At 34.7% G+C, this 26,362-nt stretch overlaps 1 protein-coding gene across 10 annotated transcripts in view; it reads right to left on the bottom strand.

Moving 5' to 3' along the window:
- Positions 1-2,021: 2,021 nt before the first annotated feature.
- Positions 2,022-26,362, bottom strand: part of PAPOLA (poly(A) polymerase alpha) — a 45,865-nt gene continuing 21,524 nt past the window's right edge. For 3 of the 10 annotated variants that reach the window (XM_065837991.2, XM_071809622.1, XM_065837987.2), the window contains 12 exons: positions 24,840-24,960; positions 23,841-23,925; positions 19,011-19,064; positions 18,159-18,278; positions 16,371-16,480; positions 13,463-13,584; positions 11,712-11,854; positions 10,298-10,398; positions 8,468-8,688; positions 8,003-8,068; positions 6,318-6,392; positions 2,022-4,182 (listed from right to left, as the gene is read on the bottom strand). In XM_065837991.2, coding sequence (XP_065694063.1) covers positions 4,087-4,182; positions 6,318-6,392; positions 8,003-8,068; positions 8,468-8,688; positions 10,298-10,398; positions 11,712-11,854; positions 13,463-13,584; positions 16,371-16,480; positions 18,159-18,278; positions 19,011-19,064; positions 23,841-23,925; positions 24,840-24,960 — 1,314 coding nt within the window. In that variant the 3' untranslated portion in view covers positions 2,022-4,086. Of the gene's footprint in view, positions 4,183-4,354; positions 6,156-6,317; positions 6,393-8,002; positions 8,069-8,467; positions 8,689-10,297; positions 10,399-11,711; positions 11,855-13,462; positions 13,585-16,370; positions 16,481-18,158; positions 18,279-19,010; positions 19,065-22,903; positions 23,229-23,840; positions 23,926-24,839; positions 24,961-26,362 lie in introns of those variants that run through there. The other 7 variants (XR_011739432.1, XR_011739433.1, XR_011739431.1 and 4 more) reach the window with 7 other exon arrangements.

Raw genomic sequence — 26,362 nt, 5'->3', positions numbered from 1 at the left:
TTTAGTCAGAACAATACAAATATGCCTAAACTTTATTAAGAAAATCATTAGAGTTTAAGTATCTGAAAAGCAGATGGGACATCCAGCAGTGGATCATTGTATTATCTCTTTCATAATAAAACGTGCCCTCTGAAGTTTGATATCAAAGTTCACATTCTTTTGGTGATGATAGCAGCAGATGTTTGATGTTTGCAGATATTTCAAATTATTAGTTCGAACTTTGTAGGCGTATCAAATTGCATCTGCCTCTATCAACAAATCCAAGGCACTTTGTATCTATTGAACAGATCCTTAATTCTACGAAGATTATTAAAATAAAAATGATTACTGAAGTTTTTCCAATGCAAACATCGAATCTTTAAAAAAAAAATTCAACCTCCCGAGTAATCAGCTAATGTATGTGCGTACAGACATTTGTGAGTGTACTATCAAGACTTGCACGTTTTTAAGTGACAAAATTTTTGAAGTATTGTTCAGGCACAACGATGCCAAAGAGTATATTTATAAAATTACATAAAGAACACCAGGATCACTTCAACGTGCAAAATGCTGCACAAATGCACACAAGAAACAAAAAAAAAAAAAATTACATGAAAGAAAACATACTCTGCTTCCTCAGTAACTACTACAGTAGTTTTTCTTGCAATTAAGTACAGATTCTGGCTCAGTGAACATGTTCTTGCTATACTGAATTATTTTTGGTTTTTGGTTACTCTAGAAGCTGAAGAACTGTTTTACCTTTTATTGATTATTACAATTGGTTTTCTCATTAAGGTACGTTACTGTCAATTGACACTCATTACTAGTCAGTTATTACATACTTGTAGCTACAATTTCAAAGATTTTTTCGATTAAAAAAATGCACTAAGAAATAGCATGCATACATAATACCTACAGCAAGGAAGCACAACGTCAGCTAGAACTCATCAACTCAAATGTCTGATTCAAATCAGTATGTCTAAAGCCATCTGTTAGAATCATGGCTTATTAATGTTAATTATTTTGGCTACAACAGTAATTTCCAGCTTTTTGTTTGCAGATCCTAATGAGTCCGTGAACTTACTTCTGGAGGTTTGCAGTGGCTAGATCAGAGAAACAAGTCTATTGAAGCCTATAGCCAGCAGATCGAGAAACACTGAACAGAAATTTGTGTATCTACTAGTAGATTTTTATTGGTCATAGAAAATAAAAGAGGAATTAAAGTCATAAATAACATCAGTTGTGATGAAAGGGAGAGGGCATGGGCAGGATATAAAGATGATGAATCCATTCTAAACAAGACAAGCAATTGCGTGCTGTGAAAAATATATACAACACAAAGTTTTATTGTTTTAGGCAGGATAATTATAATATGAAGACCATAATCATCAGCGGTTTTAGCAGTTAAAGAAATTCAGTCAAAAGGAGGCTACTTAAAGTTACTCACATCAAGCATTTGGAGGACTGGGCTCATGCTGATACAAAGATCAATTAAGTGATGCACAGCTACTTGTAATTTTTTACTTTTATTTCAAAGCAAGCTTAAACTGTTTGACAAAAAGAGAAACAGTGCCATCTGCTGACATAAGAACTAGTCACTTGCAAGAAAGGCAAGTGTTAGATGCCAAAACTGTTACAGCTAACGTAAATGGAATCTGAACTTCTAAAGAAAATAGTGTACCCCAAAATTGTTTATGCACAGATTTCTTATATTTTTTGTCAGCTTTTAAGAATTTAAGCTTTTGAGATGGAGCCCTCATCAGACAAGGAACAGATGCTCTTAAAAACTGGAGTTTTTTTGGCAATAACCTCCGCCCCCCCAAGCGACCGCACAACGCACAACCTTTCCCTCTAACAGCCCAGAACTCAACATCATGCCGATTGTTCCTTCCCATTCCTGTACCTAATACCAGGCTTATTTAGAGAACATTTATGTATCATTTCGTTTAGGACACACTGTATTTTGTCTTAGCAGAAAATTGAAGAGCTAAATATGAATTGAGTAAAACAAATTTTGTGAATTCAGAAAAATCAGACAACTATGGGATTGTGCTGTTTTTTATTGTGTTTTCAATGGAGAAATACATCATCTGTTTACAAAATAGCTCTTGAAAAATACAAGGAGTACAGATACTATAAAACAAAGCAAACTCCAGTCATGAGACACTACGTACATCATGCGAAAGCAACAGTCTGATCTCCAGGTTATGAAAACTAGAATTAAAAAGTCACTATACAGAAAGGTTCCAAGTTTCCAGCTTGGCAAAACTTGGGTGCAGTTACATGAAACGTTTAATAAAATGAAAAAAGATTTTCTGATGTGTAAACAAAATGACAAGACTAAATTTGTGCCTGGCAATTTCAATCTAAACTCCATAGCTACACAAAATACACAGACACCTTGTACACTTCAACTGTTAATATAACCTTCTTTGGGGGGCAGACAACAGCAGGCTGCACAGGGCAAGGAAAAGAGAAATATTGTATACTAGACATCTTAGACAAATGGCAAAAAAAACCCTTCAGTTACTGCACAGCCTAAGTAAAAGAGAAGCTACACTCTGACTTTGGAGAATTAATTTAGAAGGATAAGGGCAAGAGTGTAAGTAATTTAATTTTAACATGAAAGATGCACATGTAATAGGATGGAGCACAACGGGAGAAGGGAGTTCATAAAACATGCTAATCGAAGTATGGGAAGTATGATTTGACATCCCACGTATTTCAGACTTAGGTAATAGTAACATGAAGTTTGTTATCTACATCTGGTTTTACCGTTGGCATCCCTCATGTTCCTCAAATACTGCTCTTCTTTGCCATGAGAGATTCAGTTCTTTCAAAAGAAAAAGTTGTTACTTATCTTTTTCGATAGAACTACAAGAACAAAACATAGGAGTAAGAGAGCTTACTAGATGTCAAGTGCTTACTAGAAATATGATTTTTAAAAATTCAATGTTGTTCAGTATGTAAAACTATTTCCCACGAGCCATCTAAAAATAAAAAAAGATTAAAATTCTTAGGGAAAAATATTTTTGCCTATTTAAAATTTGAAGCTTTTTACTGCATACAGGACTTTTCTGGAGTGTACAAAAATGATCTTATATTTAGTGATTCAAAGGCCATCAAGGCAGGTGTTGTATTTCACAGGCACGCAATATTTACTAAAACACTTCAGTCATGGGACAAAATTTTGAACTTGTGCCTACAGGCCACGAGCTATTATGATTACATAAGGGGCAGGGAGGAACCCAAATGAGGATCTGGCTTGTTTTTCTTTTGCATAAGTAGCTATTGTCCTATATGGTGCATACAAGCTGCAAAAACAAAAACCCCAACATTAAACACAAAAGCTTTCCCCAAGAAATAAAGGGATCAAAAAGGGAATAAGGAGTTCGGTTAGCTCAAAGAAAAGTTTATTTGATGTTTGATTGCTGATCCGTATGCACCTTAAAACAATCCTATAAATAAAAGCAGGCCACATCTTAATCATGTCCCACCAACACTGAAACTTCCCAATTACCTCCTCAACATAAGTCTTATAACCTAAAGATTCGACGTTTCATTTTAAAGGCTTACTGCTGCTTGATGGCAGTTGAACTAGATATACTGTACACTTTGTTTTCTATGTATAGTATATCATAGAACGTCATCCAATTTGCAGATTACTACTATTGAAGAGATTCTTCAATAAAATCAAAGTGTATCAGCTGAAGATCTAAAATTAGTCATAGTTCAATTAAAAAAAGTACATAAAAGTGCATTTAAGGGATTCTTATGCCAGTTTTATCTCAATTTTGAAACAATGAATCAAACAAATCAGAATGTCAAATATGGCTACAAATAGTGTTCATGTTTTTAAAGGCAGTAATCCTTCGAAATATTTAATGCAACTGTTGCTAACACATTAATTGTACTCCTGGCTTCACATACTAACCTGGACGTCCAACCAAGTGGTGATTTTAGCCCAGAAAGGGAAGTGCACAAAATATACCTAAATCCATTTGCGGTCATGTTCTAGTCTTGCACCCTTCGTTCTCCTTTTTTCTACCATTAGAAGACAACAGGTTGAATTGGCAGATACTGTTTATTGGACCCCTGAGGTTGTTTTTACCGGTTCAATCTCAATTTTATTGAATTCTTGATAACGGGAATAGGATTTGCAGGGAGAGCAGGGATATCTGAAAGGTCTGTACTGGGTGTTTTCTGAAAAGAAAAGAAGAAGTTTGGTTGTATTTTAACTTGGTAAATATCAAAATAAAAATATTGTAGTAATTGGCACTAACTTTAAAAACAAGATATTTAGAGGAGTATTTAGGAATATGACAACATGAGGAAAATTACAAATTATAAGTAGAGAAGTAGATATTTCCTTTACCTATACAGTCTCTTTCATAGTGTGCATTTCCTTTTTTGACAACTGCAAGAAATCAGGAAGTGCTGCAGATAAAGCTGAGCTTACTAATAACCTGCATTATAATAAAACATAATATCCACATAATAAAGGTGTTTGATTGGTGACATCTACTATCTGACCTACATCTTTAGTATCTAAAAATTCCTTTGAACAATGCAGTCATAAGCCTCAGCCCTCAAAGTTGAATGAAGAAAAACTGTCCCCAACGCAAAGTATGAGTCTTCATATATTTCATTTCAGACTGTTTAAAAGCTCTTTACAGCCAAATTGCCAACATTTCATATTGGTTTAGATTTACATGAAAAAGGTATGATGAACTCTATAAGAGTCCTATACGACTGGGTTAAGAATTGCACCTTGAAAATTATCTGAACATTTTCTCCCTTAAAAGACAACCACATCCGACAAACTTATATTTAAAGACAAATAAAGGAAAACAAAAAAAGGAGCAGTCTCAAGATTCAGTGTGATTGATCAATTTCTCACATGCTTAATAAGCCTCTATTGTTGGTGGTGTTTGGTTTTTTTTTAAGTGTTTTGTTGCTGGGGATTTTTTTATTATTTTGAATTATTTCTCCTTCCCTTCGGCAGATTGACAACCCAAATAATGTTGTTATTATGCATTGCTTCTCATGATTTATCATAAAATGTTTTCTGTTATAAACACTCAAAACTCATATAAGGTACATTTGATACATGGTAAAAACTGCATTAAAGTGACTGCTCTTAAGTGTTGTTTTATTAAGAAGAAATTAATCAAGTTAACACTGATACATTAGCAAAGCACAATGCAACAAGGACTCGGGGCGAAATAGCTTTGAGCTCTCAACTCCCCCTGTCCCCCGTAGCCTACTCTGGTCAGTGCTGACCTGCAGTTTAACATGTTTCTATTTTCTGCAACGTGAGCGGTGTTTCAAACAAAGCCAAGGGAATACTGAAAAACGACAGAAGAGGTCCACCATACTTGCAAAGTTTCTAGATTACCTTTGCTAGAGCAACAACTACTCCACTTGTGAAAACTACAAAGCTTTATGTAATCATACCTCAAAAACAGGCAAAATAAACTTGGTGTACCAAATGATCTAAAAATTTCCCTGAAGCTGTTAGATGTTGCTCAAGCAACATCTAGAATTTTTGCCAAACAATTTTGGTACCTTTATTCAGTACTGCTCATGTAGTTCAAAAAGTCCAATAACAAATACCATTATTACAATATATCTCAATTTTTAATCAATGTATTTACTACACATCATGAGTAAAGTGCATAAAATGCTTTGCAATAGCGAAACTTTAATCAGTAGTGCACTATGAGAACCTTAAAAATGCTAGTAAAGACAAAGACGTGTTCTCTAAAAGCTGTTACAATATTAGGAACAAAAATTCAAGAAAATGCCACAGAATTCTTGACTTAGTGCCTATTTTTTCAATGTTCCTTACACTTAGAATACCTGCAGTGAAGCAATACAGCTGGCTAATGAATTATAATATTACAACTTCTCTCTCTCTCATACCAAATATCAGAATCTGAAGTTACATTTCAGACATTCTCAACCTCTACCAAGATATCTTTGAGTAGCAGCTATTTAAAGCATTTGTATCCTTGTTAGAAAGGATTATTCTGTGATGTGCAAAGCACAAAGGAATAAACTGAGCCCCTTACTTTGAAGGCACAATTCAGAAGAGCGAATCCAGCTTCGGTCAGTTTGTATGGCAAGCCATACATGTTTAGCTACAATGCACATTCAATAAGATCAATGACCATCTAAAACACAAAAATTATGACAGTAACAACAAACAGCTTTCCATACAATGGATTTATATTAAAAATTATACATTTATTTTTAAAATCTGGACTCATTTCAATGTTTTCACTACAAGATTAGCACAGACCCACAGAGTGAGGTGGTGTTTTTGAAAACAGTACCTGAGGAGCTTGCAGAGAAGTTGTCTGAAGAGTTTCTGTTTGAGAATTAACATTCACTTCTGTCTCAAGTTGCTCCTAAAAAAAAAAAAAAAGCAACACCACAGTTACACCACTTCCAATTATAAGAGCTATTTCTACCAAACTCCATTAACCAGAATGCCTTAAGTTGTGCATATACAGCAAAAGGAAAAAGGCAAGTATTGATAGGTGCTGCATTAATAACGATGCTTTTGTAATATGGAAATCACCACACTAGAAGATGTTTTACTGATTAGGAATTTGACATTAACGCAAGCCACATCATTTCTCAGTTGCCACTTGTTTAACCACTTAATGCCTTTTATACAGAATCCTATAGGAAAACATTAAGTGTCATTCAATTCATTAAAGACAGAAGCATAGTATCAGGGAAGACCATCTGAAAAGCTACTGAATTTGTTACAAATTCATCTGCTTTTCCAATGCTTTCACCATTCTGACAAAAAAGTTTTCCTGCTACTTTAATGGGTTGAATAAGCTTTCTGGATGAAGAGATGAATCTCAGAACCAGTTTTTCAGGTAAAACGGTTAGACTGCATGGCTAAATCAGGACAGTGGCACACTCTCATTTTAATGTAAACATGCTGTTAGTTAAAACTGTACCATACTCTAACAGGAGTATGACAAGAAAAGCTAACAGGATTCCCTACGTCATTTACGATGATCTGTATCCAGAGGATCTATTTTCAATGTTAGAATTAAATGCTTACATGCATTTCTGCCTTCACCTGTCTAGAGTTCAAAGAGCTTTCAAGGCGACTACGTAACATGATACCATTCCTCACTTCAGGGTGTGGAAACTATAAACCAAAGAACTTAAACATTTTATAGATATTTTAGTTTCTCAGCATATTTTCCAGAGTATTCCAAAGACAAGAGAACATGCCCGATAAAGCTGTATACACCAAAGTGGAGAGCTGCTATCCTGAGGCTAAAGGGTGACTGTCACCAACCAATACGCAGAAAAATTGTCTGCTGAATTACAAGATACTGAAGGAGCATGCTTGAATCTCTGGAAGTCCTCAAAGTGTATGCTGTCACTTTATACAAAAGTTTTACTATCCATAAATGCCTATTTACCACCATTTGAAACTTATTTTTAATTGTAAAAAGTGAACAAGGTAGAACCTGTCTCTGGGATTCTCAGCCCAGCTTGCAAAAATCCCAATGGAATACATAGAACAACTGTTCTTTAAGAAACGCACGACAAGTTTGGGTTGCAGGCAAAAGCAAAGCATACAGACATACACATGACCCAACAAATTTAAATATAAATATCGTTCATTTTTTTCAGTATGCATATTAATGTGTGAATGACCAGTAAAGATATCACTGTCCTATGTGACCACGGACTCAGGCTCAGGTTAGCCTGGCAGCAGGTAATATACTGCAATTTATTTAGATTGACACAGACATTGAAAAATAACATCTCATTTTGATATATTCACTGGAGAGTCTATACTACATCTACTATATAGTCCATATATCTGCTATACATATCTACTACATATATAGTACTATATATCTACTGTATCGTCTACTATATCTATATCCTCTTAGTCATTCCTAGAGGGAATTTCACAGGCATTTCACAAGAAAAAGTCCCGATTAATATATACAAAGTTGTATGGTCTAGGCATAGATACCTTAGTTTCCATTTTTTCATGCTCATTCAAATCTATACAGCTAGTATCTTCACTTATTTCATCCTGCTGAAATGCAAACAAAACCAGAAACTATTAAGAAAAAAAAAAATTTAAAAAACCAACTTCAAAATATAAGCAAGAAAATAAGGTCTTCAAAAACACTTTATGGCAGAATCAGTTGTGAGACTTAACACTGTACTCTAACAAAAAATGCGTTTAAGAAAAGAAAATTTAGAATCTAAACATTTGTGCTTAGCACAGTACAGATGAATATCAGCATAACAAAAAAAATATCACTAACACAAGCAAGTCAAACACATAAAGCAGCAAGGCAATCAGAGCAGGAAATATACACCCCATTCAACAAAATATTTGAAACCTGGAATGTGAGAATCAGCACTCTGTCTGAAATCAATATTCCAAGTTTTGGACATTCCTATGGTATGAACTCAAAATCTCAAATACCTCTTCAATTTTCATTTTCTTGGGAGACTCTTCTTTATGTGGAGAAGATGTCCTTTTCACTGCTGTGACAGGGCTAGGCATTTTTGTTGCAACATTTCCTGAAGTTCTTGGTGATGGATTTAATAGATATGCTGAGGAAACAATTCTAGAGATGGTAGGCTTTGGTGGTGGAGAAATGGCTGGTTGTGTGGCAGTTTGAGGAATGCTTTCATTTGAAGTACCTATGGATAAATAATTAAAAAAGCATCAACAAGATGATTTTCAACACAACCGTTTCAGTTCAATCACTGGTATTTTTGGTCTCCATGTGAAACCACTGTTATCAAGTAGGCATCAAGGAAGTGGTACAGTTAGTGCTAGAGCCCGTGGTACAAGCATCCCATTTGAAATAGCAGATGGGCACCCACAGCACAGTTCCCTTTCAAGCTCATTCTGAGACAGAATTCCTGTAGCAGACAGTCATGTCAGTGACACTATGCTTTGTCTAATCAACCTGCTTAACAGCAGGGTATACTAGCCCAGATCTCTGTGCTTAAATAGTTACATTATTCTTGATATCTAAAGTCCTACTGTTTCTGTACTCTGATATACATACGCAGTGCCAAAGACTGCCTTAAATCAAATCCGAGAGGGATTTGATACTCCCTTTGTCATTCAAACATGTTTGTTGTTTCTCACTCAAAAATGAAGTTTGCTGACAGATATGAAGCCATCACAGAGCATCAGCCAAAGATCTGACATTCCATATATCCTTTTGAAAAATGCTCCATATGACAAAGCTCCACCTCATCAATTGCCTACCTCAAACCAATAAGCACACATAGGGAGATGCTCCAGGAATATCCTAAGGAAGCTTTTATTTTAATAATATTAAGGAAATTTTAATTATATTAAGGAATTTTTATATTAAGAAAATTATATTAAGGAAAATTTTCATTAACTGTCAGGTGACTGCTTTTGATTAACTAAAATACAAGAATGAAGAACTCCTGATATGCTTTCACATCCAAAAAGTCTTGCCATTTAAGCTCCATTTAGTGCTCATGAACAAACTTGCGCACATTGATGCGCCTGTGACTTACGACAAAAAAAATATAAATCAGAACAGTAGGACTCTGCTGTCCCACATGTCTGAGAGTGAATTAAGAGATCTCACGTTCCAAGGCTAACCACTTGGTCCTCTCTCCCATCTGTTTCTCATTTGCTGCTTATATGCAGCTGAAGTTCCATCAAAAAAGAAGAGCACCTGAGTCTAAGTGAACATTTTTACCAGATGCCTTTGTTCTTTCACAAAAAAAAAAAAAATTCTTAAATGTATTAAGTAAAGAATACTTTTTCTTGGAGAAACCATGGAGGATGAAGTGGGACATATTTGAAAAAACATCAGTAAGCAGCACATATTCTGCTTATATCTGAGACTTTTTTATTCTCATAATCAATTTCGGGAAGCAGCAGGAGAAGGACCATGGAAGCATAAATCACAGACAGTACAGAACCACCTCCTGGGTTTCACTACAAAATGGATTAAAAAATATATATATAAAAATCGCTCTTCCAGCTTTAGATAGTTTTTCCTCCTTTGATCAACTGAACTACAGATCTGCATCAGATCATCAGAAAAGGATTGCTGTTGTGAATGGCAAATATAAATCCCTAAGAACAAAAGAATAAACAAACATTGTGGCACAAAATATTCCACCATGATTTCCTCAGTCCTAAAAGTATTTAAATTTGTACATCAAGGAGAGCATGTGTCAAGTGAAGACTTAAACTTGCTTTACAAACATCACAATAATGAACAGAAACAATATACTATGCCATTTTTCTTACCCCCTGAGCTTTCACTGGAATTTATTTGTGGCACAGTGACTTCAGAAGCCTGTATGTTGGTCACAGATGCTGCAGTTACAGCTGGCGCAGGACTGCTTCTGCTGAAAAGAGAAAAATGACAAAATGCTGAACATTAGTAAAGCTGTGGTGCTCTATGTTCTGCCTTTCTTCACATCATATCATAGTCACCAGCATATTACCTACATTACAGAACAGAACTTGTAATACTACGTCACAGTAGAAAGACAGAAATGAGCATTGGCAATCTATTATCAAACTTGAGCAATGGCAGCTATTTCAAATATTTAATCTGGATCTCTTCAAAGACAGTTTTTCAGACTAGTAAAACGATGCATTAAACAAAGTCAAAAGTTAAGGCAATGTCTACCCAAATAAAGTGCAAGAGAAAACATAGTGTCTATTTTCCTGAAGAAGGGAACAAAATCAGCATAGCAGGACAAGAATAGAAAGTTTGTTTTTCATCTACACACACCATTATGACTGATGATTTCGGTCTCAAATTCCCAAGGAAAGGCCCTAGGATTTCACATGAAAAAACCCTGTTTTTTCATTTTCAAGAAATAGGGAAGTAACAAGTTCCTTGAAACAAGACAAGACCATTTCCACTTCAAGTGTGATATTCCTAGATATCACAAACTTGTTTTAATAGCATGGCCAGTGGCATCAACTATCGGAAAAAAAAAAAAAAAGACAACTTAACTAAATGAGCATTTGAAAAAAGGAATAAGTTCACTGAAGTATTTTATCCTACACAGCTTCCTATAATACACATCTAGTACTGCACAATTGTAGGAGAATGATGTTAACTTCTCTGTGTATCAAATACACGAACACAAGACTCTTGAAAGAAGAGACTATAGAATCCTGTTTTGGGCAAATTGAAGTTTACATAGGAAAAGAATACAGCAAGTTAGGATCAAGATGTTCACTTTGAAAGTACAACAGAATGTATGTTCCTAAACTTCATTTGCATAGATATCATCCGTAATAGCAGTAGCACTACTGGTTTCCCAGACAGAAAGCCTAAACTTCTCTACTGTCTCAGATTTCAATCCAAAACTCATGTAACTTCCTGACTCTCAGACATCAACTTCCTGCTCAATACCTCTCACAACCTCCTGCTACAACACCCCCAAGTTCTTTCATCACCTTGTTCTTCCAGGCATCTTTACCTAACCTTTCAACTCCTCATCTAAAGCCCAATGCCAGGTTCCCTATCCCCCAGATTTAGCCTTGCGCTAGTGCTCAAACTGGAAATACAAATGTCTGCAAGCACCATTTTGGAACATTCACACCTTGATAACTGTAGTGTCTCACATGTGCAGCATTTGTTACGCTTTTAGTGCAAGTAGTTCAAGAACAGAAAGCACCAACAAGACAAAGTCTTCATTACCCCTGAGAACTTCCAGAACTGTTCAATGGACTCGTCTTCATAGCACTAGTAGGCGAAGGCACAGACGTGCTGTTATCACTGTCCATAGACAAGTCTAGACTGCTGTCATTCAGAGCTGCCAACCTGATCCCTTCTGTTGAATGCTGCAATCCACAAAAGAAAACATATTAGTCTTATTAAGGGCTTAAAAAACATCAATGCAGAACTCAAATAATGTAATATTTCAGTTATGCAAAGTGTTAGCTGAAACGAGAGGTGATTTACAAGTAGTGAGCATCTAGCATAAACTAAGCATGTATGCATGCTATGTATGCATGCCTTAAATGCAGTTAAATTTAAGTACATTTCTAGAAATAAAAAGCAGAAGCATTTGAAAAACACAAAATGTAAATGGAAAGTTTTCAAATCCTTTTGCATGCCAATAATCCACTACCCTGTCACTACAAGCATTTACATTTTCACGTTCACAATTCAGGTACAGATCTGTCTAAACCAGTGGTGTTCAAAACCAACATAAACTGGTTTTGTATTTAGTGACTGTATTTTCAGTTTTATTTAATTTTTTAAAATGTTTTGTGGGTTTATGGATACTGGTTTCACTAACTTCAAAGTAATACAAATGTACAAAAAACCCACAATTAATACAAAGACCTTAGAGAACAATTTGAATTTAAGACAGTAACTGGAGAAGAAAAACCCTCCTATGGCACAGTACTACTTAAAGAGATACATTACTTAATATTTACATTGCCCTCTGAAATGTATTACAAACAGATTTATACTTCGTTTCAATACAAGATCTCCTATTCCTTAAAAAAGCAGTTAATATAAAACAGCTATAGTAATAAAGCACATTACTCAGATACACCTAAAAGACAGTATGTAACAGTGCTTTAGGTATTCACAAAAACAGGCAAACCTGTACTGCTCTCAGATGAAGTTAACACTAAGAAGCAGAGATTCTGAAATATAGGCTAAACTGTTAAATTCAATATTCGACCCTCCTCTTTCTGCCTTCATTGAAAGTAAATAACATTTAACACAACAGCCTAATTAAAAACTGTGCTACCATTCTCATGTATGTTCCTGCAGGTAAACTAGGTATTGAGGGAGAAAATAGCCTTGGCTAAGCAATGGGCAATTTTCTGATGTCAAAACTGTAGTTTAAATCCCTTCATTAGAAGAGTATACAACACTTCTCTTCAAACTATTCTCAAAGTATTCAGCCTCAGTTACAGCAACACACTCATATTCGATACAAAAGGCAGCAACAAGTTCAACATTCTACATTGCTTCTATTTGATGACTTGCAATTTTACATTTAGGAGACTTACAGGAAAATCTAAGTAATAATTTAAGAGGAAAAAGCTGGAGACAGCGAGTATTACTTGACTATTCTATTGGAATTGTTACAGATGTTTCCTCTAGGTGATCTGCATGCTAAAACAGCAAGAGAGCTTTAAAACATTATTATTACACTTTTTAAACTATGTTTAATTTAGGAAGGCCAACAAAATACAATATTTCAGCCAGACCTGACGATACTTTCTAGGTTTTTGATGTTCTGGGAAATCTAGTATTATATTTAGTGCATCTAGTAACACTGCTACAGTCAAGTTAGATCACATTACTTATACAGGTAAAATTAAGCTTTCAAAATGTGATTTTAGTTCTTTGATTAGTAAACCTAGGAAGTTGAGGAATTACTTCTTAATAGCATCTTTATTTTTTCAAATATTTGTCAAGTTTACCTTTTTCTTTTTCTGAAGCACGTGACTAGGTAGCAGTTGGTGAAGCTGCTTACGTTTCACATGCCTTGCAGCAATCTTCATATCCATCTCAAACATCTTGCTGTTTATTGCTTGCCTATAAACTACACAATTAAAATAACATTAAGACATATCAACACATTTTGCAAAGTCCACTTAACTTGCCCAGGCAGAAGCAATTAGCATCTCCGAACATTTATTACTCTCAAGGACAAGCACAGAATCTTCCTTGTTCTGGAGGAAAAAAGTGAACTGCCTACCATGCCAGCACTTTGTATACTACAAACACCAAAACATTGTTTTGGAAATATGTGATCTATTTTCCAAGAAAAATATTTTGCAAGTAAGCAGTTCTCTAAACTATATTGTTAACAAGTTTTACACAGTAACAGCTCTGAATTTAATTCATCTCAAAGGGACTAAATACAGAAATAAGTTTTCTTCATAAGAATTAAACTATTTACGTGAAATTATTTTCTTCAAAGTTGATGCAGCTTTTATTTCTGCAGCTCCTATAACAAATGGATTTCTAATTCAGGAATAGAACGCTTGTGTGCCAGCTAACATTTTTCACATTATTCCGGCAACTCGGATACAAAAGTGATTTATGTTTTGCTCGTTTGTTTTTCCTCCTGCTGTGTTTTGGGTAATTTTTGGTTGGTTTGCTTTAGTTTTGGGGGTGTGGTTTTTGTTGTTGTTTTTGGTTGGTTTTTTTCGGTTTGTGGGTGGTTTTTTTTCCCCTTTTGTTTTTAATTATGTCTACTATAATGAGCTATTTCTCTTCACCTGAGATTTCTGGCAAATCGACATAGTGCTATTAAAGGAACTATACTATAACACAACATTTTGTGTTCAAGTAAACCCAGGTAAAAAATAAAAATGTGTTGTTCTTTCAGGCTGACTTTCTATATGATGTTGAACAAAGCCGTGGCAGATATACAAGTGAAAAAATTGTCCTGTAGAACTTAAAAACTTAAGAGGTATCTCCCTTACTCAATATCTATTCTACAAATGTTAAGAAATCTCACTGAATAGGGTCTGAATGTGTAATTAAAGAGTTGTTAGGAGACACACACACAAACATCTCAATGAATACTGCCTATTAAAGAGCCTGCTACACTAATTCTTGGTATCAACGGAGGTCATAAAACCCATACACAAGGATTATACAAGTTACTGTTAAGATAGGGATACATTCAGGAATGCCAGACATTGTAAAGCATTCCATATGCCTGACATTAGGTCTTACTGAAGTTTCAACACAAGGAAAATCTAGCTCACTCCTTCTCCCCCTGCTCCCACTAAAAAGCAAGCTATTCCTTAATTTCATTATTGAAAATGGTTCAGCAGTTCTGATAAAATCTTAGCATCTCTTCCAAAAGACAGGGCAAACAGAAGTTTTGGGGATGAATTAAGAACAATTACTTTCACATTAATTTGAGAGAACAAAGAAACTGACAGCACACAGTTTGCTAGTTGCTTACCTTTGGAAGTGTATTTACAAATTGAACATAAAACTAGACCTAACAGTCTACAATGATTTTGATAAAATGCTACTTCATATAAAATTGCATCTATTTAGACTAATTTTAGATTTGCATGTAGTGCAAACAAATCAGATTTACACCATAAGTGCAAGTTTCAGTATATTTATACCAAAAATCTGACAAGTACAGTATTGAAATATCTGTTTATAAACAATAAAAGACCTGAGAAACTAATTCATTGATTTCTTTGCTCCTTCAAAAGAGCAACCAAGCTATTATGCCTTTTCTAAATTCCCTAAAATTAAGATGATGAGTCTATAGTTTCACCCTTCAAATCAAAAGGAATATTCCACCTCTCCTAAGAAAATAAAAATCCCTTTGACTGGAAAAGGAAGATTATATATATACACACACACAGACCTCCCACTGCAGCTATAGATTATAATGAGCTTTCAAATTTTGGCATGATTTACTTACACACATATATATGTATACTTATATTCACTTATACACTCACATGGGGCAGGGTGGGTAGAGGGGGACTGGGGTGTACAATTTCCTTGCTTCCAGTCTTACTGAGTTTTAGAAACCCAGAGAGCAGGGTTGCATTAGGTAGCACTTGAATCTACTCTTTTAACTCTAAGTACGTAACATTTGAGCCTTAACTCTCATTTTGTTGTTGGTGGTGGGGGTTTTCTTGTTTGAGTTTTTGCTTCTTTGTTTTTTGTTTGTTTATTTTTTAAAAAGCAAGTTTATTAGAAAAGTCTGTCAAAGGTATTATTCTTTTCTTAGTCTCTGGAGAGTTTCTTTGTTTTCTGGAGAGTCACACTCCCACTGTCCGCAACTGTTTGCTAACAAATTTCCCATGCATGTTCTAAATTATTTTCATGAAGCAAAAAAAGAAACAGTTTACTTGCACTGACTGCTGGACATGACAGTATGTTACTAGCATGAAATGCCATGGAATAAAAGGCATTTTGTTCTAGAGTCTACTAGATACTGAGTTTTAATCCACTGACAAATTCTGTTTCACCAAGTAATAAAAATATTTAAACTATACATCGTCAAAATCGGGTTAGGCTAGGTAATTTGCACACGATGAGCCATTTATCTGTTTATTAAAGATCACAATATAATGTAACATTTTTAGTGAGATCAGAAATTTGTGTGCATCATTTTAGTCAGTTTTAATCAAAAAACCAGAAAGTTATTACACTGAAGTGTCTAGAAGCATTAAAACTCATTAAAACGGTAATTCATTAAACAACACCCTAATCCTTACCTGAACTCCTTTTACCTTATGTCTAGATACAATTCTACTACTGAAACAGACTACTTTTTGAACAAAGACAGTAACTTCAACAAGTTTATTAATACCAGAACATCTAGAAAGTAAAACTCACCTGTGTCTGTAAAAGACTGAATGTCGTAGGTAAGATCAACACTTAAATTTTCAGAATTTTCTGTTTTCTTAAACACCAACCCAATCACCCACATTGTACGGTATTCTTCCCTGGAAAATTTTATATAAAATAGTCATATAATACTGACAGAAGAATTGAATAATTTAGTAAGGTATCTGCTGCAAGAGACTACAGTTGTATGTTTTAGCTCCACTAGCACTGCGGAGCTAGCTCTAGCAAGGCAAAAAACAAGGCTGACTTAAAGATATTTCCCTTTCATTTGCAGTAAAAAAAAAAGTCATGAAACACTGACACATCTATTTCCAGCAAACTCAATGAACTAAGATCATCAGTAGACTACGTCATTCAACTGTGCTTCTGTATAGACGCTCCCATTTTTAGGAGTTACAACTAGCCATCACAACTGTAAAGGAAATAGATTTGCAAGGATATGAGGTTTTCAGCACCTGACACTGAAAGCAATTATAGAATCTATTCTCTGACTAAACTACTTCCACTTTGCCAACTAAACTTGCCTTCGACTCTCAAATTTCTCAGCTGTAACTGACCACAAAGTACAGTTTTCAGGTAATAAGAGCCTCCCTTTGACAGCTCACCACCACACAGTATAATGGAAGACGAATTATTATATCCTATCGCAGAATAGAGTGTAACACTTCTATAGCAGCTCAAGACATTATTCCATGTTTTAATTCAAACGTCTTTTCCCTGTAAGACTACTTCAGAACAACACTGTTTTCCAATCAATCAATGAACAGATTTAGGCAGGCAGGTGAAAGAACACACATTGCTTACATGGGGAAAATGACCTTTCCTAAAAGCACTGCCCACATCAGATCCTCTGAAATAAGAGCTAAGCGAAGCCTGTGATCATGCAGGCACTTGTAGCTGTATTTACCCACTGAAATTATCCCGAAGAGTTACTGCCTGCTTTTGTCCAATTTCACTTGAAACATGCAGGTAATTTATGTATGTAACTTTAAAAAAAAGGTAGCACCATACTCTCACTTGAAGCAGTTGATATCTGGAAAAAGCTGTGTGGAAGGTAAACATGCTTTTCACATACCTCCAGTAAACACAAATTTCTTCCCTGTGCTTATAGTTAACACAAAAATATGATTCCTTACAAGTTAATTACAACACTATCTAGAAATAAAATAAAGTCTTAAAGAGTTTTTGGCCCACATACCTACAATCAATCCTTAGAGTGAGAAAGAAAAGAGTGGCGGGGGGAAGCAGTTGAAAAAATATAATCCTAAACAATTTGAAGTGCTTGGTATTCTCTACTCTTCCACATCCTGAGGAATTCTAACATCAGCCGTCACCAGGTTTAAATGATACGAATCTCAACTGCTCTATCTAGTAACATTAAATGCAGTCATTTGAGATTCCAGGTCTAATGTGCCCCGTGTTCTACCCAGTTCTCTGTGGTGTCTCATAATGAAAACAGTCTTACCAACCAATGTTAGATGCTCAAACAGCAGCTACCTAGCAGTAGCTAACATGAATCATTAGTAAGAAATTATGCAAAGCTATTAGCAAAAATATATCCTTTCCTTATTTTCTGGCTTAGCAACATTCTTACACAGAATGAAGAATATCTAATTTTACAAATACTATGTGGGAAGAGCTTAAGACTGTTTGCCTTTAGATGCTGTCATTAAAAATTAATCCATTTAAGATTATATAAAAATGTTATTTATTAATGAATTGGTGTTCTAGCTAAGTTAGCTCCTCAGCATTACATGCAAAAATGGATTTGCTTACTTGTCAGGATTCTCCTTGGGTGCTGGAAATGACTGCGGATTCACATGAGCCAGTGTAATGAATTCATTCTTCTCCAGGTTTCCAACTAGAATACGGATTTTTGATTCCACCAAGCCCACCCTGCATAGATGTCACTTATTAGCAAGTTCTCATTCATAGGAAATAAAAGTAGTATCTAATTTAGTATAAGGAGGATTTATCCTGATGTATGAACATCTGAGACTACAAATGAACTACTGTACTACACGTGACAGAGTAATTCCAATCAATGAATTAAGTGAACGTGTTTCAAAAACTAATACAAGGGAAAGTTCAGAAAGCCCTGAAGCTCTCAATATGGCCTAATTTTACAAATCGGATTAAATAGCAAGACATTACACATCAGTAAAAGGCAGTCAGCAAGACACTCCCATATATTTCTCCAGTATTCTTTTGGCATCAGATCATTAAGTTTAAAGATTAATAAATTCCCAATACCTGACAATATCATAACTTCTCTAAGAAAAGAAAGCAGAAACAAGAGGTATTTTTGTTTTCACAAATAGTATGTACAGAGATTGAAAACATACCTCCTCATACTACTTATTAAAAAGCGCAAAAGGCTTAAGAAAATAAGTGATCCTGACAGTGCTGTAAGGAAGCAAAATTCAAGCGACAGCCTTCACTCCCTCATTATTTATTTTTACTGTTTTTCAGAAGCACACCATCTTCATTTATTTCATTTTGAAACACTGAAGCTCCACTTTGTTGCATTTAAAAGTACACTAGATATTCCCTTGCATCCAAGGTTGACAGGTTTTTTGCTGTTCAGTGTTTTTTGGTTTTCTGTTAAATAGCAAGCATTATACTCACCATTCTAGTCGCTGTTTTTCTGTCGGTGCGCTTGCTAGAAGTACAATATAATGCCTTTGGAGATAAAGACAATATGCTATTCTATTTATACTTCTAACACTAGACATTCAAACCTTAATATTAACACTTAGCAGTATGTTCTACATTGCAAATTATTGATTATAAGCTTAAGTATATATCCTATAAAAAACTTCAGCATTGTTAAGTAGACAAAGAGGCTATATCCCCCAAGCATGTGACTAACAGACTTCTCAAAACATTTCAGTTTTTAGGGACATTTGCAACATTTTAATATCAGTAACCTTAATAAAAGACTAGGAACATAGCACTAGTTGAAAAACAGTACAGAAATTTCAGTACTTAATGAGATCACGGATATAGCTGATTACTAAAGATTCCTTGCAAGTAAAGACAATCATACACAACCATCCCCAGGTATGTCAGTAGCCTTCATTGCAATATTATTTTTGAACAGTTACAAGAGTGGTTAGCATACATTCGTTTATTCCAAGTCAAAAATAACACTATCAAGTGTGGTTTAAAAAAATATATATCTGCATTTTAGAATTGTCTGAAGACACTTATCTGAAATTCCACAAGGAATGTTTCCTCTCATGGTAACACTTAAGCAATCAATTATATTCTGGGATAATCACTGCATACCAACTGTAAGTAAATTCCAAACAGTATACAAAGCAAGAATGGTATTTTAAACAAAGAAGCCCAAGGACAGTGGAACAGGCAATTACTTTTAAGTTCATAATGAGGGAGATGAGGGAACCTTACATTTTTACAGTCAGATTTTTCAGAAGTTTCCTGGGAAGTTTATTTTAACATCCTAAGTCATCCAATTTGGCATTACTCTATACTGATATGGTATAGTCAGGTATCTTCAGAGAAGGATTTAAAGAACAGTAGTAACATGAGGGATTGGACCCTAGTACAATATAATACCTCATAGAAACGAATGCATGGTCAAGGATGGGGAAAAACTGTGGTGCAAAAGGAGTTCTCTGAAGCCATAGGCCTTCAAATCGTATCAGTAAATCAGAATCAACAGATCAAATCAGTAACTATATGTTTCTGCACTTATCTTTAGGTGGCAACAGAAAAAAACTTGCTAAATGCTACTTTGAATTCAGTCAGAGAATGTCAGTGAAATAAAAGGTCTGGAAAAGAGGTCTGGAGAAACTTCTTCCCCCTCCTGAACAGGGCATTTTATCCACTGATTTTTTTTTGCATTTTGCAATATTAGCTGCTTCATAAAAAACATTAAGGAATTTTACCTGTTATCTTATTTAAATGCTCATTTTAGTTATAGGATACTACAACTCAATCATTTATATTCCTAAAATTTCTGAATTATTGCTTAAGAAAAATAAAGAAAAAAATAGAGGTGTAAACAGATTTTTCCAGAAAGTTAAATATCTCTGGGAACACACATCCTGTCAACTCAAGTGGAATTTAGCAATGATGCAGGAACCTTAAAAAAAAAAAAAAAGATAAGGGTCCTTTGTTCGAAGTCTGTATGAGAAGTAACTAATTTCTAGTTTAAATTTCTCCTAAGGAGCACTAGACATGCAGCTATCACCCATAAGACTGCTACATCATCCATACCACACACATTTGCAGAAGGAAGGACAACTTAAGTTTTTTGCTGTTTTTAACCATGCATGTATGAACTGAAAGACACAAATTTCAAATCTGCAAGTATTCGAAGAAACTAATTTGCCAGTTACATATTAAAAGCAGCTCTTTGAAACAAACTTCTGAAGACTTATTTAAAAAAAAAGTTAATTTGGCTATTGCTAAGCCTCAACTCGCTGATGAGCGCCTAGGGAAAAAAAAAAAGCTAAGACTAATTTCTGAAAATATGATTCACTATTTTTGCTCAGGTAGTGCTAGCTGAAAAAGAAAGAAAAGGAAAAGACGCAATTTCTACCCCCGCAATGCCCTCCCCGCAGCTGTTAAACAGTGCTGATGGGGAATCAATCACTGGAAATGTGCTACTGCCATTTTCAGTAAAGCATAAATAGTAAACAGCAAAAGCTGTTCAAAATTAAGAGTCTACTCTGTTACAGAGTCTCAAGGTCTCACTACCAAAATGTTACCACTACAAGATTTCTTATCAGTACTTCATTTGTAATTCTATCACAAAGAACACATTGAATTCAGAAGTATTCATAACTTCATGATTAAAAAAAAAAAAAAAAACAACCAACCAATTCTGAAGTTAAGGCTTCTACCACTCAGTGGCGATTTCCAGATGCAGGGTATTTTGAAATATATGTTTTGGGGTTTGCTGCTTTTTTTGTTTTTTGGTTGTTGGTTTGTTGCTTTTTTGAAAATTGTGCTGTTTCTCTCTCACCATCTCCCTATCAGTCTTGTTTTTATAAAAATAACCTAATGTAGATATTATGGAATTATCTGACACCACTAACACCTGTACCTACAAAAAAAAAAATTCAGAGTATATTCAAGAGTCATACTACTTTCTGAAAAAGTGAGAACACACACCTGAACATGTTCATTTTAATTTTTCTTTACTAAGTTGTTGAAGATTTATACCTCAAATTATCCAGTGCTTTAGATAGAGTCCTATCAAGGTAAGTGTTCAACACACCTTTCTGAAAGGTATGTTTATATCCTATTCCTTTAGCAGGATGAGTGTCTTTGCAACAGAGAAACAATATGCTAGAGCTCATTAAATGAGTGTTACTTCTCTTGGTTTTAAGCTCTAATAATTTCATTCTTATGTAACACTTCATACTGTTACACCCATTTGAAATTATAATCATTTCCACTGTAAAACACCATATCCAGCAAGTCTATGTTCTTTGTTGTTGTTTACCACCATTGGAAAAATTTATACCTACATGAAGGGCACATAACACATGTTGCAACTCCCTAACTCCAAGTAATTGTTGACATTTAAAAACTAAGAAAAAATAAATAAAAGCAGATTTCCCCATTTTTACAATTTCTAATATGCTCCTGTCATGCAGGTATGCAGTAGCCTCCAGATTTCCTTAGTCACACACCATTGAAGTTTATTTTAAACATGGCTCATGAGTCAAAAGTGTTTACAATCAACATAGATGTTTAACAACTAATTGCCACCAAGAGATACAGTTTACTAAAGCTATGCTTTCAGAGAATAAACATGTTTTAAAAGTATATCTCAGAGCAAGGATCAGATGTCCTCTTATCTGTCAGAGCACTACACACTGCTTTGAATTTCAGCAGGAACAAGCCAAGAGCCATCTACAATTTAAACAGGAGGGGAGAATGAAAAGAGGAAAAACAGAATCTGCAACATTTAACTTTCAGATTGAGATCTGACCAATAGAGTCACGTTTATTGCATGGTGGTGACCGCATATAATGATTTCATTTTGTAAATGTTACTAATCAAAGCTTTAAATTAACCTACTAAGGTAAAATGGATAAAATCTAGGGTAATTTAAATTAAAGCAGGCTCTATAGCACCATCCCACAGTTTAAAAAAAAATAAAGACTTTTAATGGAAAAAATGTAAAACCTGGATATTTAATGTTGGCTACAGAAGCCTTTATTGCTAGAATTGACAAAATGGTTAATGCTGGTACATTAAAAAAAAAAAAAAACACAAAACAAAACATTAAAAACAGAGATTTCAAGTGACATTTAATATTTCCTATTTTTTCCTAGTTTTGAAAGAAACAAAGGACATATACTAGGGAACTTATTAGCAACCTCTTGAGCCGAAACTGATTTATCTGCAGCACACTTTTAACTTCAAAATATAACATAACTTGACAGTGTTCTTTAAAGTGTTTTCAAGCTTAATCTCCAAGGTACAACATAAAAGCTTTTATCATGCAAAAAGTATAAAAACAAAACACAGACACATCATGAAGGTCATCAGTCTCTTTTAATGGGGGAACTGTATATTTCAAGCTTGTTTAGATTAGTACATAACCAACCAACCACCCAACACAGAAACAAGTGTAAAATATATTTGATCTTGATTCAAGAAAAATGGGTCTCAAATTTCAACTGAGGGCAAAGAAGATGTAGTCCATATTTTAATAATCCATATTTATTATAAAAATACAACTTTCAGCAAGTCCATATACATTTAACAAGCTTCTGCCCCACGAGCATATCACTAGAAATCCTTAAAGTGTGAAGTGTGAACTTCAGTATTTCCCTTGGAGACATTACGAAATTCGAGAAGCTAAGTGTGAAAGATTATTATTATTAACAAAAAGCCAAAAGCCTTAAGCTTTAATGAAAAAAAAAAAATCTAGTAGTAACTGGTACATCTGGCAGTTAGTCAACACAATTGCAAAAATATCTTTTATTATTAGAGTGAACTGTTGACTATATTGACAGAAGAAAACACGGAGTTTCACATATGTATTCATCTTAAATATTGACCTTCAGAATTTGTTTAACATCTTGTTTCCTGTGAGGCAAGACCCATTTTGAGAATGCTTACTGACACCAGTAAAGAACATTTCTGTTAGTCAAACCAGCTGATGTGTCTTCAATTTTATTGGTAGAATACCAATTGTATAGTTAACTGGTGACATTCTAAATATCTGGTCAGGGACTAACACGTTTCTGAAATACACACTGAAGAGAAAAAAAGAAGTATCTGAGGAAATTAATCATTTTTTAAGAGAAAGGACAATAGTGCATTCACTCCCCCTCTGCATAAAAAAAATCCTAACAAAACACTTTGGAATTCTAATGTATGTAAATTTAAGATCCTATGCTACAGTGCATCATTAGATAATTTAACTGATAAAACTTAAAATATTCTGCCATGCCATAGAATACATACTTGTACTTCTGAAAGAAGTTTGGAGCTTCAAAAAGTTTGGACCACTCTGCCTTACTCAGCAAAATTTCATCTGTGATAGCAAGACCTAAATTACAAAAAAACATTTAAACTTTTTTTTTTTAATTACAGTTAAATACTCAGAATAAAACCAGCTTATTAACTTAGCAAAGGTTACTACAAATTATTTTCCCCCTTCAAATTCAAAGGAATTTATTAACAGGCTTTATATTCCAGTAATACCTTAAGTGGTCATTAGTTATACAAATCATACTATTAAAAAGAATCTCAGTAAGTTTAGATATGTATGTTAATTGGTCAGACTGATGATTTCATTAATTTTTGCTTTGCAGTATAGCAGCTCAATTTAATCTTTTGTATATGCCACAGTAACTACTCAGTCCAAAGAAGTTCTTTTTCCTTTAGTACTTTAATCGTCTCTTGTGCAAGGCATTGTATGAGGCAAAAAAACAGTGATACAATAAGCTACTGCTCTGCCTGAGAGCGCTGCTGCTAGTTGCTCTCTGCATCAGGTCTGCTCCTTGACTTGACAAGGTTTTCATGTCTACTATAAACCAAGTAGATTACTAGGACAAATCTAGAGGACTCATCTCTGAGCAAGTATATTGTCTTACATTAGGCCTAGAAATGGCCATCAAGTGGGATTACTATAAGAATCATCCATGTGGCAGGACACAATCTAAGGCCACTGAAATAAACAAAAAAAAAAAAAAAAAAGATACTGCACTGTCAGTCCTCATTTTCAGAGCACAAGGCATTCTAATTAATTACCCTCAGTTTGTAAAAGTAAAGGACAGATCTGCAGAAGTCCACTGAATTTGGAACATTAAGCCACACCAAGTTCTACCTCACTCAGAAGAGTCTCATGTCAAGAAGCAATTTAACCTCCTCCCACCACCCCCCTCAGAAAGCACACCCACAATGGATCTATTTTAAATCTCTTTGAATACATTTATATATAGAGCATAAGATAATACTTACCTTGTTTAAATTCCTCAACCATGACCATCCGTGTGGAAACGGACACATTGTAGGTAGAGTTCTGCTGTGGGTATGCTGGTGTAATTATAGGCATAAGATGGTACCTATCACTGGGGTTTACCTATATATAACAACAGCCAATCAGTTTTCTTCAAGCATACACATGAGTTATCAAATTTGGATTTTTCCCTTTACTACAGCTGAGAATTTCTAAGAGATCTTAGTTTGCAGACCAAGGAAATTTACCAATGGTTCTGAGAAAGTTTAGGAAACGAGGATAACATTTTCAAAGGACATTATTCTCAATCAGTGACGGAGGCCTGTAATCTGTCAGCACAGCAAGATCAAGTTGCAGGAATTTTTAAGTGCAGAAATTCCAATTGAACAGAACAACTCCTCTCTTTAAAGGAAATTAGCTTGTGATCATGTCAAAATAAGGATACCTTATTACATGAACACCTTCGGAAGAATGACTGTCTTTAGACCTCGTGAAAAAATGTATTGTAACACTACTGAAAATAAAAAGCCAGCTTAAGATGAGAGGCTGAGGCTCTAGGTAATCTGATAGAAGCATCACCTTTGTTAGTGTATCTTTTATTAAGCAGCACACAAGGAAACAAACAAACAAAAAGGGACAAAACACACACACATACAAAATACATTTAAAATAGCATCAGGGTAGCAATCTTCTAGAGGGTAAATTAAAGATAAAACCCTGTCTTCAATTTACCCGACTTTATTTAGCTACTACAACATAGTTCCCATCACACACACTGACCTCAAAGCCCCTACCCCAGGAACCAGTGAGACTCAAGAACACTTTTTCAACTGTCTCACATAACTTAAACATGGACTTTTGTCAATCAGAAAAACAAATCTGAAGTACAAAGGGGCATACAACTCAACATCTGGTGTTTACACTATTCCCCAAAAAGATTAGTTTAACACTAACTTTTCCAAAATTGACAAAACAGCACTGAACACATTCACGCTGTACCCTACTGAAATCTCAGAATGCGAGTGTGCATCTGCTGCAAGCTGTTTTATTGACTGCCTTAAGGACATTCATGTCCAATGACCTTAATATAAAAGTACTACAAAGACAGAGATTGAGTATTATAAATAATACACAAGATCTTCTTTGGTCCGAGATGAAAAGACACATGACTACAGCTCTATGGAACCAAATCTATCCAGTTATGACTGCTGTACTGAAGTGAATTCAATATACTTGCAAAATTAACAGGTTTTAAGTCAGCAGCAAATGGTTTTAAGATAAGCAGATTTTTAAGATGCATAGCTTTAAGGTATTTATCCAATTATACTGAATAGTTAAGATCACATATTACAAAAGTGGGAAGTAAAAAGTACATTGTTCAGCAAGTGTGCTTCAAGTGGTCAGTTTACAACACTAGACTAACTTTGTTCCACATTCAACTAGAGGTCATTTATAAAGACGACATGATACCACAATATTAAGTTTAATAAATTCAAAATGAAGTTCATCTAGGATTCTTTAAGCA

The sequence above is a fragment of the Patagioenas fasciata genome, chromosome 5, assembly GCF_037038585.1.
Source record: "Patagioenas fasciata isolate bPatFas1 chromosome 5, bPatFas1.hap1, whole genome shotgun sequence".
NCBI classification, from domain to species: Eukaryota; Metazoa; Chordata; class Aves; order Columbiformes; family Columbidae; genus Patagioenas; species Patagioenas fasciata.
The sequence above is the reverse complement of the archived record's forward strand: the minus strand, read 5'-3'. Positions and strand labels throughout refer to the sequence as shown.